At 46.3% G+C, this 11,587-nt stretch overlaps 1 protein-coding gene across 5 annotated transcripts in view; it reads left to right on the top strand.

Moving 5' to 3' along the window:
- The first annotated feature begins 8,708 nt into the window (after nucleotides 1–8,708).
- Nucleotides 8,709–11,587, top strand: part of AP3S1 (adaptor related protein complex 3 sigma 1 subunit) — a 58,012-nt gene continuing 55,133 nt past the window's right edge. For 4 of the 5 annotated variants that reach the window (XM_018559850.1, XM_018559852.1, XM_018559849.1 and 1 more), the window contains exon 1: nucleotides 8,726–8,987. In XM_018559850.1, coding sequence (XP_018415352.1) covers nucleotides 8,919–8,987 — 69 coding nt within the window. In that variant the 5' untranslated portion in view covers nucleotides 8,726–8,918. Of the gene's footprint in view, nucleotides 8,988–11,587 lie in introns of all 5 variants that reach the window. The other variant, XM_018559853.1, reaches the window with a different exon arrangement.

Here is an 11,587-nt window from a genome sequence, read left to right as displayed (position 1 = left end):
TCTGAACATCCCTAATACATTCCCCTCAATGCATCTAATTCCTTACAAGTGACCCTCTGCAGACAGGGTCACTTTAAATGCTTGTGCAAGTGCAGATGTCATCCAGAGCATCCAATGGGTTTGTTGACACCTAGTGTTCATGGGAGTATTTTTATTTCCTTTATTTTGTGCACCTTTATACTTCTACAGAAACAGATCACTGATAACAGATCACTGATATATTGCCCGCTGTTATCAGCAAGCAATAGATGACTAATGCAGCAATTTGTTACTGCATAAGAGTTACAGAAATTTCCATTGATATCTCAATATTTCCTCTGAAACACAATACAGAAACAGTGAGTTACATTGTATTACAGAGTTAGTAGTAGTAGTTCTCTTTAGTAGAATGGGAAGTGATCCACTCCTAGGGTTGCTACCTGTCCAGGATTCACCCAGACAGTCCAGTTTTGGAGTCTTGTGTCCAGGTTTCAGGTCAGCTGACACCCGGACACAAGACACTAAGTGCCAATCCCGGAACGTTACATTTTTTGACAGAGGCAGCTGCCTGTGAGCCGTGGGTGCCTGTAAACGGGCACCAGCACGCATATCGTCTTCAGCTCCTTCCTGCAGCTCCAGCACATCTTCTCCACATCTTCTCCAGCATGTTGCCTGCCTCCGGCCCCAGGCGAGACCCCTGCAATTCTCACACAGCTCTCCTGAAAGCCTGCATAGCCCACCTGAGACCCCACACAGCCATCCAAGAGCCCGCATAGCCCACCAAAGAGCCTGCATAGCCCACCTGAGAGCCCACACAGCCATCTGAGAGCCCGTTTAGTCCACCTGAGAGTCTACATAACCCACCTGAGAGCCTACATAGCCCACCTGAGAGTGTGCATAGCCCACCTAAGCATGCCCACAGCCCACCTGAGAGCTGCCCACAAAGCTGATATCCACTCCAGTAATGCAATGCTGAATAACTTTTATTAACATCTCCACACTGGGGAGAGAGGGTATAGGGATCCTAGACATCCAGGGTATAACAGACAGACTCCAGACTCACCAGACCTTTGTTAGCATCTCAGTGTAGATCCACTTGTGGTACAGCAACTAGTAATTGGAGTAACCGATGAGCAGGAGATGAGTACAGATTCTCAGCAGGAGAGACACCAGCCATGCTCCAGAGGTCCTCTAAGTTCCAGGCACCTTCAGCAGATGTCAACTTCCCTGGTTCTCCTCCTCTGACAAACACAGGCCTCTTCCATATAGGAGGCCTAGGGAAACTCTTCCCGCTGTAACGAGTCCCGTCGGGGCCATACCGCTCCGGTCTCTCCACCTGCAGGGACGGCCGCTCTGAGTTCCACGGTGGAACGCGGAAGCCGCTCGACTTCCTGATTGTAAAGCGAGCGGGCTGTGTTCCACGGTGGAACGCGGAAGCCGCTCGTTCCGGCGGCTCCTCCCACTTCCTCTGGCTATTTAAAGCCACAGCTGAGGCAGCATGGCGTTCCACAATTGGAGTCAGAACGCCTGCTGCCTCCTGAACCAAGCCTCCAGTTACCCCAGGACTGCCTGAGCTGGACCACCTCGCCCTCAGCCTGAGGATCTACAACAGAGCTGCCATCAGAACTTAACCACAAGTACTGCTCCAGTTGGAGCCCTATTTTTGACAATCAGCACATATTGTATGGGATATAGACTGCCGCTACATTACTATGAGCTGTGCTCTGGGGAAAACCTGCATGAATACCTGTATATATGTGACATACCTCTCCCTAAACGCTAACCATTATAAACCTCTTCAGTTTCTACTTGAGAAGTTAGGCTATGAAGTAGCCCTTTCCTCAATACCTCTGTTAGTTATACGGCTGTGATGCTAGAATCTCAAACTCTGCGCTAAGACCGAGAGTGACGCCTGAGATTCAAGCCTGAGAAGCTGTCTTCACATACCAACCTACTACATACCCTCTGCAGTTGCGATCCAATCCGTTGCACCCTACAGCAGGCGTGACACCCGCACTCCAGCCTCTGTCCACCCCCCAGCCTCAGGCCTAACCTGGGGGGGGGTGGGCAGCTGGACAGCATCCAGCTCTAATCCATGGCTGGTCCCGACTAGTCTGAGCACATGGCAATTCCCTCCAGTGTATGTACCCTATCCCAGCATGCACCACTGCTTGAAAGAAACCCAGTGATTGGCTGTTGTACTGTACATACACTCACAGTACCTCTCATTGGCTGTCCCACAACGTAGCAGAGTCACACACCAACCAGAGGTGTACAGTCAATGCCAGAGACCTGGAATGAACCAGATAAATGCCAACAATAATCCAGCCAGGCTGACTACAGCACTGGCAATCACTAAATGTCTAGTAGCCACCTCACAAAAGGTGATGGAGGCTACATAGGGAAAAGCAATAGTTTTTTTTTTTTACACCTTTCAGATCCATGCAGTAACCCAGCATGAAACATTGCCTCTGTGCAGGAGCTTACCGTAATATTGACCAATCAATGCTTCTCTCTCATTTTGTCCAGGGTGATTGGTCTTGTCTCCGCCCCATCTTGTAGTTTTCTGCAGGCAGCCTGTAGTGGGTGGGGCTTGTTGGGTCCCTTTCACAGTTATGCTCCATGTACAGATTATGTGCAGCACATTGATGATGTCATTATTACTTTTATATGGTAAAATTTGGGTTTGGCATTTAGTGGATTTATATCCTCTGTGGCTATAATTTATAATTAGATGAAGGTTTTTGTGCCTGGAGTTTAGCTTTCATTTTGAAGTTGAATTAAAGGCTCAGTGAGGTAGGGCTTATGGTAGTTAAAATCCAACTACACCCTGCCCCCCTCAAAGGCCTCTTCCCAACTGCCCCCCCTCCCTTCCCCATGTTGCTCTCCAATAATTACATTTGTTAGAAGTCTTCAGACCTGTCACATGATGTGGGAAGCTCTCTTCTGCTTTTCCGGAGGTGTGCAGTCATTAATGATGCAGAGAGTGTCACTGACGTGATGGTATCATTACACTCTGGGGCACATTTATCAATTCTGTTGCTGAACAAGGCAATGCTAAACAGGAGCAGTGAGAGATTCATGCAACAGATTTATTACAAGGTTACTGCTTGATTAATGAAGTCCTTGCTCAGTTACCCTAAGGGAGACCTGCGACAGAATGAAACCTGACCCTGGCCACTTCTTCATTGTATGCCAGTTTATGATGAAAATTTGTCTCATCTACAGTAATAAAGCTGTCTCAGACGGGTGCAAGTCTGTCATAGTTGGCTGCCCAGGATTACAGGCACAGGGTTGCACATACACAGTCTAATTGTGCTGCTTATATCTGCTGAAAGCAGAGCTGCACCCTTATTTTAAAAACATGGGAGCAGAAGGGATGTTTATTAAAGAAGAAATATGTCTCTCCTGCTATAAAGGCTTCTTACCTTCCTCCTTGTGAGATGCTTTAGAATGTACAGATTTCCTGGTGTTGTTTTTTTACTAAATGTCCCCCATTGAGAGGAGAGTTTGGCATCATTTCAACCCAGAAGACTAAGGACATCTTGTGGTGGAGAAGAGGTACTGCACAGAACAATGCTGGAGAGCAGGCGAGTATTGCAGAGCTGTGTTTTTCGCAATTGCTGAGAGCCTTTTATATAAAAGAAAAAAAATCAGCCTGCAGTTGGGCTTTACATGTTACAATTTGTAAGAAAATTAGATCATCAGACTAAAAGTGCACACATCGAAACTCCCTGGCTGCGGTCCTCTGGCTGGGTAAGTCAGAGCGCCGGGGGGCGGGGAGGGGTCTGGGGGTTACATGCTTTTTCATGTAATTAGACAAGTGGATTATAATGGGGAATATTACACTGTAATGTTCCCTATTATAATCTATTTATCTGATTAAATGATTACAGGTAGGCATGTGATCTATCAAAGTTTGAGACTACATTAGAATGTGTGACCAGTGACGTGGTCACACATTTTAACGTAATCTCGCCCAGTTTTTCGGCGGTGGAATAGGTGAAGAATTCCAACGCTTTCTCCGCTGTTCCAGGGCAGATCGGCATCGCAAATCGCATGTGCAGGAGAACCGAGATAAAGGGGCCTAAGATAAAATCTTGCACCAGGGCCCTTTGGTTATTAGCTCCGCCACTGAGCTTGCACTATACGTTGCCATTAGAATGAAAAGGGACGCTATGGTAGGAGACCCAGGAGGACCCCACTGCTGACATAGAAACATAAAAAAGCCAGATTCCAGTTTGCCAAAACTTACCTGAGGAAGCCAAAATCCTTGGAGGAATGTGCTGTGGACAGACGAAACAAAATGACAGCTTTTTGGTAAAGCCCATCATTCTACTGTATTCAGAAAAAGAAATGAGGCCTTTAACCCTTTCGCTGCCAAGCTCTCTGGAACATTTTGCACCTCAGCTGGCCACGCCATCTTTGCAATTTTTCCCATTGTTTTTATTTTTAACTGCTGCGTTGCTAGCGTTTGTAAAAGACCCCCCCAAACCATATATTTTCTGAAAGCACAGGCACGGTAGAATAAAAAAATGGTGCTACTAAATTTGTAGGCCTTTGGGATAATTGGGCAAATGTTTCTCAAATTAATATTAAGCCGATAAAAATACACAATTCAATTAATAAAGCACACTAAAATCAGTATCAGCGCGCAAAAAAAATTATTTTATGATTAAATCTAAAAGATAAAACTGTATTGAGTTAATAAATAACAAATATTTGCAAATTTGAAATTGCATCTTTTTGCGAAAAGGTAAAAAAATGAAGGTAACTTATGTTAAAGATTGTTTTTACGCTGTGTAGGTGTTTGTGTTGTGATGAAATGATACAGGTGTATATTTAATTGCAACACAAGGTATCAACGCATGGCAATGCATCACAAAGCTTTGCCATGCGCTGCCACAGTTAAATGAATGTTTTTTTTAAAGAAAAAAAAGAAAAAAATCATGCACTGCGATGCATCCTAACAACGCACTGCAGCGCATGTGCATGGCGTACACCACAATATAGTGCACATGTGTGGGAGGGGGTGCTTTTTTTCATTAGTTTTTTTTACACATTTTTATTTATTTTTTTATAATTTTAATTTTTTGTTACATTTTTTATTTTTTTTTACTGTTGGGGGGGGCGGGAGGAAAGGGAGCTGCGGACCCCTGAACAGACCCCTGACATTTCCCTTTTGAAATGAAAAAAAAAATTGAGGACACAGTCCTCAATTTCTTTTTCTGCAGCCTCAGTGCTCAATGAATGGGAAGCACTCAGTACAGAGGCATCCCATTCATTCAGAAACTGCTGATAGTAAAATATTTATAGGGTTATTCACAAAGCTGCCGAAGGATCTAGCTGCTTACTGAACGCTGGGCGGAGCCAGCCGTCATCTCACGGCTGGCTCCAGCCACTTGCATGCAGAGACAGATCAGCGTCCCTGGTTACCTGTTAACCAGGGACGCTGATCTCTCATTACACTGAGAACCCGGTAGAGCTGCCATGATATCACGGCGGCTTCGCAGAGTTCTCAGTGTGTAATGACAGTTCAGCATCTCCTGGTTACCTAGTGACCAGGGGACGCTGAACTGTCATGGGAGCTTGTCGGAGCCGTCTTTGATATGACCGCCGGTTCTGGCAAGCTCTCATTGTACTGACAGCTGGTCCCGGACAATAGAAAACAGTTGGGTGGAGCTAGCTGTCACTGCTAGCTCCGCCCAATCATTTTCTACTTTTTTTGTCTACTTCTTTTATTTAGAGTTTTTCTATTCTGCTCGGTACCACAGAGGTACCGAGCAAAATAGCCGAATTCCGCTTGGCGGCTATTCACTCACTTCGGCCCCTATGAGCACTGGTTAGAAGAGGGCCCCCCCCGAGAGAGTGCCGCTCCTTCCCTGCCTGTAAGAGTGAGACTCACCTGGCCGCGTCCTCAGAGCGGCGTTCGGCTCCGCCCACTCCCTCAGCATGACTCAGTTCCACCGCAGCCGTCCCCCATAAAGCCGGGAGATTTGAAAATGCTCGAAAATGCTCAGTGTCATTGCTAAAGCGCTGAGCATTTCCCGGCTGGCTACCGCTTTCACTGCTGCTCCGTCCTGTACCTCGGCTCTTACCCTCCACGACGAGGCAGTCTGCCTGTGATATCTGCAGCCTGTCAGATCCCCTGCCTGGAGATAGACAATCTCCAGTATTCTACCTCGCTCTGCATGCTAAGCTGGGTGAAAGGGAAACAGCCAGACCCGGTTGCAGGATATCGCAGCCCAGCTCTCGGCACTCTGGACTTGCTTCCTTAAAGGCACTGTACACCAGAACAACCACTCAACAACTACCAGCTGCCATCCGGAGGAGCAAGCCTTATAGAGAGAGCAACTAATAGCAAGTATCATGTCCTTATATTGCTATAATTGGAAACGTGGGGAAATTGGGTGTGTGTGTGGGGGGGATGATGGTGATGTAGTGCTCACTTTTATTATAATGCATTGCTGGGACTTGTAGTCCCGCATAGCTGGTGTTATTTTGCATTGGTGTATGGTGATTATACAGCAATGCAGACTAGCACCAACTATGTAGGACTACAAGTCCCAGCAATGCATTCTATTTTTAAGTAGGGATACACCAGTGTTAATACTGGGCATTTTAACGAGTACTCATACTCAAGAAAATGTCCCGATACTAAACGCAGATTCCGGTGTTCTGTAGAACACCGACGTAGTCGAATTTGCCGACCTCAGCATCTGCGCTTGTGCACAGACCAATATTATCGAGGAATCCGGGATTTATTCACAAAGTATTTTGTTTAAATTGTTAATTGTGACTGTTAATAATATTCCATTCATCATTTACTGCCATGGACGGCATATTATTAACGGTCACAATTAACCATTAAAAACGAATACTGTAAATAAATGCCGGTTTCCTCGTTAATCCCGTCTGCTCGTAAGCGCAAATACCGGGTCGGCGTTCTCGACAGAACACCGCCACTAAATTTTAACAGGCGACTGCCTGAGGTCCAGCGCGTGCTGTGGACCTCGGCAGCCTTCCTGTTAATCATGCGGTGCCATGGCGGCTGGGGGGGGGCTTCATGGTTTCTTGCACCGGGGCCCTGAAGGTTCTAGTTACGCCACTGCCTATGAGAACAGGCCGAACAGCAGCGAGTAGCCTGCCGGAGGTTCGGATCAGCCGATCCACATGTTGGATCAGCTGAGTCGAACTCCTTCTGCCCTTTGGGTCAGCCGAACATGCTGAGCATGTTCAGCCGATCCGAACCCAGCCGCAGCAAGCCGATGTACGGCTAATTTAATTTCCCCTGACATTTCCCTTTTGAAATAGAAAAAGAAATTGAGGACATAGGGTCCTCAATTTCTTTTTCTGCAGCCTCAGCACTCAATGAATGGGAAGCACTCAGTACAGAGGCTTCCCATTCATTCACAAACTGGTGATAGTAAAATATTTACTATCAAGCTGTTTATGAATGGGGAGGAGCCTCTGTAGTGAATGCTACTCCCCATTCAGAAATTCATGAATGAACAGGAAGTGATGTAAATCACAGCCTGTTCATTCATAACTGGGGACACATAATAGTATGTGTCCCCAGTTATTTACAGATACCGGAGTGATCAGATGATCACTCCGGTGTTTGCTCTCCACACGAGGATCGGTAAATATCACTGATATTTATCGATTCCCCGTTCGGCCATGCACACAGCCGCTGTCATCCAGAACTGACAGAATGACAGTGGCTCCGTTCTCATCATCGCTCGGCCATCCAGCTGCCACTCGCTACTCCACCAGCTGAGGTGCCCAGGAGAAAATAACATGACACACTGCTCGCAAAGGCAGCGTGCCACCGCTCCGCGCTGCTTCGCCTGCAGTGTGTCACGGTCTTAAAGCCTCATTCAAACTGCCGCACGTATACTCGCTGTATATGCGCGCACGTGCGTATTGTACCATATGCAGCATATGCAAATAAATGGCTCCATACACATAGCTGCGTATGGAGCCGTATATTTGCGTAGCGTAAAAATGCGCAAAAACAGAATGGAACCAAGATGCGTCCGGACAGCGTATTTTACACGCATTTGTGTGCGTATACGCACGTACAGTTAATTTACATTTCTATTACAAATGATGCTTTCTGGGATTGCATATAGTGCACGCATATACATGCGTATTCATACTTGTATATACACGCGCATGTACGCGTAAATATAATTTTGCTCTTGCATTGTGTGTGAATGAGGCCTTAGAAACTCATTGATGGTTACAGGAAGTGATTGATTTCAGTTATTTTTTCCAAGTGCTGTGCTACCAAATATTAATTGAGGGTGCCAATAATTTTGTCCAGTCCATTTTTGGAGTTTTGTGTGGAATCTGTAAGATTTTGCTTTTTTGTTTCTTCACCTTTCTGTGTCATAGCAATACAAACAAAAGAAATAATCATGAGAATGCCTAAACATTTGTAATTGCAACAATTTTTTGCATTATCTGACAAAAATTCAGGGGTGCCAATATTTTTTACCATGATTGCATGTATATATATTTAGATATATGGATGAGACTGTCCAATGGAGGCACCAGTGAAAGGTATGGATTTCTGTGACACACTACTCTCTAGTTTACTAAGGAACTCTTTCCCTGCACCCATTCATTCATTCCCCTCCCCTGGGTAGCCCAAGCACAGCAGTGTCGCCCTGTAATGACGTAGTGAGGCCGTAACATCTGTTCTTTTCCTCCCCAGCTATGCCAGTACTTCGTTGATAGGCCGAGCTGCAGATCACATGACTGGAGTGACGTGTCTCGGGAAGTGGCTGCTGCTTAGATGCTGCAATCGGATCTAATCCAGTGTACGATAGTGTGACGTTCCGGAGAGCCGGCTGGACACCCGGGGACCAAATAGTCGTCCTAGGCCGAGTGTTACAAGGGTCCAGGTGTAGTTGTCACAGCCCGGCACCACCATGATCAAAGCCATCCTCATCTTCAACAACCACGGCAAGCCGCGGCTGTGCAAGTTCTACCAGCACTACGTAAGTGACGTCACCGATTGTGACAGAGGGGGCACAGGGGGTCCTGCCGCCCGGTCCTGGGATGTGACATCGCTGTGGGTCTAGCCCGATCACTAGACACTAGAGTTGTGTTTAACATATGGACCGGAGTAGACATTAGTCTCTGACTAAAGGAAGCCTGAATGCTGCCATGAATGTCTTCTCCTTTTTGTTGTCAGGCTGTTCTGCCGATCTAATGTCTTCAGTGCTAAAGCTCACCACACACGTTACAATCTGACGGTACAATCTCCTTTAAGCTAGCCATGCATGCCTCGATACCTAATGAATTGCCCAAAATCCGAGCCGTGGATGGCCCTTTAGGCACCCCTGGCATGACAAAAGTCGATCTTAAAACCAAAAGAGCCGGGTGCAAGATTGTCAGCCAATCAGCTGCAATCGAGTATTTAGGCGGCCTTGGGTGCTGCAGGTGCCAGATTACAATAGCTGTCAGTGCAGATTCCTCCACCCACGCTGTTCAACACAATGGGGGAATTGAGTGGTTTCTCAGACTGAACGACAGAAATCTCCACATGTATAGCTAGCCTTAGATCTACCAACAGCCATGTCATACAAGGGCCCGGCCTGATTGGACAGACTAGGTAGGTCCCCATATTACATAGATCTGGGAAATCTAAAGTTGATGGTCAGATTGTAACGTGTGTGGTGATCCTTAGTCACTGGCCTGCAGATAAGGAGTTCTGACTTCATATGTACTTCATGCTTGCTGCAGGTCAGTGGCTCCGAATGGGTAAGAGAATGTGCATGTCAGCCAGGCAAGTAGCATTTTTATACAGAAGTTACTTGTTGCCAGAGGCTTACAAAATCTAGTTTTCGGTTCCCTGCAGTAGAAGATCTGTTCTACTCCCCTCACCCACAGCCCGTGTCTCCTGCCTTCCCTTTCTTCCAGCACTGCACCCTCTGTCACCTCAGACAGTGCTGGATGCCTGTGTCATATAGTGATGTAGAGGGGATGGGAGGATGGGGCCCCAGCACACAGCAGGGACACAGACATCACACATTCCTGGAAGTGTTGAGGGTTGCGGAGCCCGCTGAAGGACCTAATGAGGGGTGCGGAGCCTGCTGAAGAACCTGATAAGGGGCGTGGAGTCTGGTGAGGAGTGCGGAGCCTGCTGAAGAACCTGCTGAGGGGTATGCAGCCTAATGAGGGGTGCTGAGCCTGCTGAAGAACCTGCTGAGGGGTATGCAGCCTAATGAGGGGTGCTGAGCCTGCTGAAGAACCTGATGAGGGGTGCACAGTGTGATGAAGGGAGCGGTGCCTGCTGAGGGGGGCACTCGAATAGAGGAGACACAGGCCTGCTGGAGAATTGGGTATAAGGACTCTTCTTTTGCAGGGAACCTAAATCTGAATTTTTCTTTTAAACAATTTACGGGTGACCATAAGCCCTGACATCGGACCTGTCCTGTAGCACGTCTACCCACTTCATCACTAAGGTTGTTGTCAGAATTTGTTTCTGTGTGCCCTGCTATATTTTCCAATGTATCATCTAGAACAGGGATAGCCAAACTTCAGACCTCCAGCTGTGGTGAAACTACAAATCCCATCCTCTGGAAGTCATGCCTGTTTTGCAGTGCCTCATGGGACTTGTAGTTTCATCACAGCTGGAGAGCTGAAGTTTGGTTACCCCTGTTCCAGAGTCTGATCATGGCAGTATGCAGTGAGGTGAGGAAGAGTCCTTCTTGCTGTATTTGGGGTCTAGACCTCTATTTTTCTGCTCAAGCTAATGGAAACAAATACCAAAACACTGCATTGAATAATTCGTGCATAACTATGATGTCATAAAAATGTGTGCTGGTGGTTGTCAAATAACAACATAACTTTCACTTGTGTGAACACCAGAATTTATAGGGATAGACATGACAAACACTCAAGAGTTGCCCTTTCTTTTCTAAACTGCTTATAGTAAGATACCTCCAGCCCCCTTTTACACCTTTTGTACTGCTTGATTTGTATTTCTGTCTGTGTTTCTTTTGCAGATTTTTCTTCACTTCTTGTCCTGTGAAACCGTTGTTAGCATGACAGGAAGTGATGGTAAATCTCTATATTGGAGCCCTGGATAGCAGTTGTAATCTTTCCCCACTCTATACAAAACTGGAACAAATGTTTTTTTCTTGACATACCCTTTAAGCTATATGTTGTTTTTATTTACTAAATACTATTTATTTAGTAAATATTTATAACAAGCATATGAAACATGCCTTTTACATTTTGATATACATAGATAAAGCCTAGGTGGTACATTGCACTATTATATAGGTATTTATATATAACTTTGTTATATATAAAATAACAAAGTTATACTCACCCGCACCACGATCTTGGTTGGCTCCTAGACTGGTCCCTTCAGCCTCGCTCTCCCTCCACTCCAGCGGTCTAAGACCTGTGACTTATCATATTCAACACAGTGTATAGGACTCTGAGGGGCATCCATTGTTGAAGCAGAGAGGGAGCAAGACTGAAGGGACCGAACTCGCAGCCAGCCAGCATCACGGTTGGGGTAGGTATAACTTTATTTTCACCCCTAGACAAAACGAGCACTTAACCCTTGCAGTGGGGGGGGGGC

The sequence above is a fragment of the Nanorana parkeri genome, unplaced genomic scaffold (assembly GCF_000935625.1).
Source record: "Nanorana parkeri isolate BGI_ZX_2015 unplaced genomic scaffold, ASM93562v1 scaffold417, whole genome shotgun sequence".
Classification (NCBI taxonomy): Eukaryota; Metazoa; Chordata; class Amphibia; order Anura; family Dicroglossidae; genus Nanorana; species Nanorana parkeri.
This window is presented reverse-complemented; position numbering and strand designations above follow the sequence as displayed.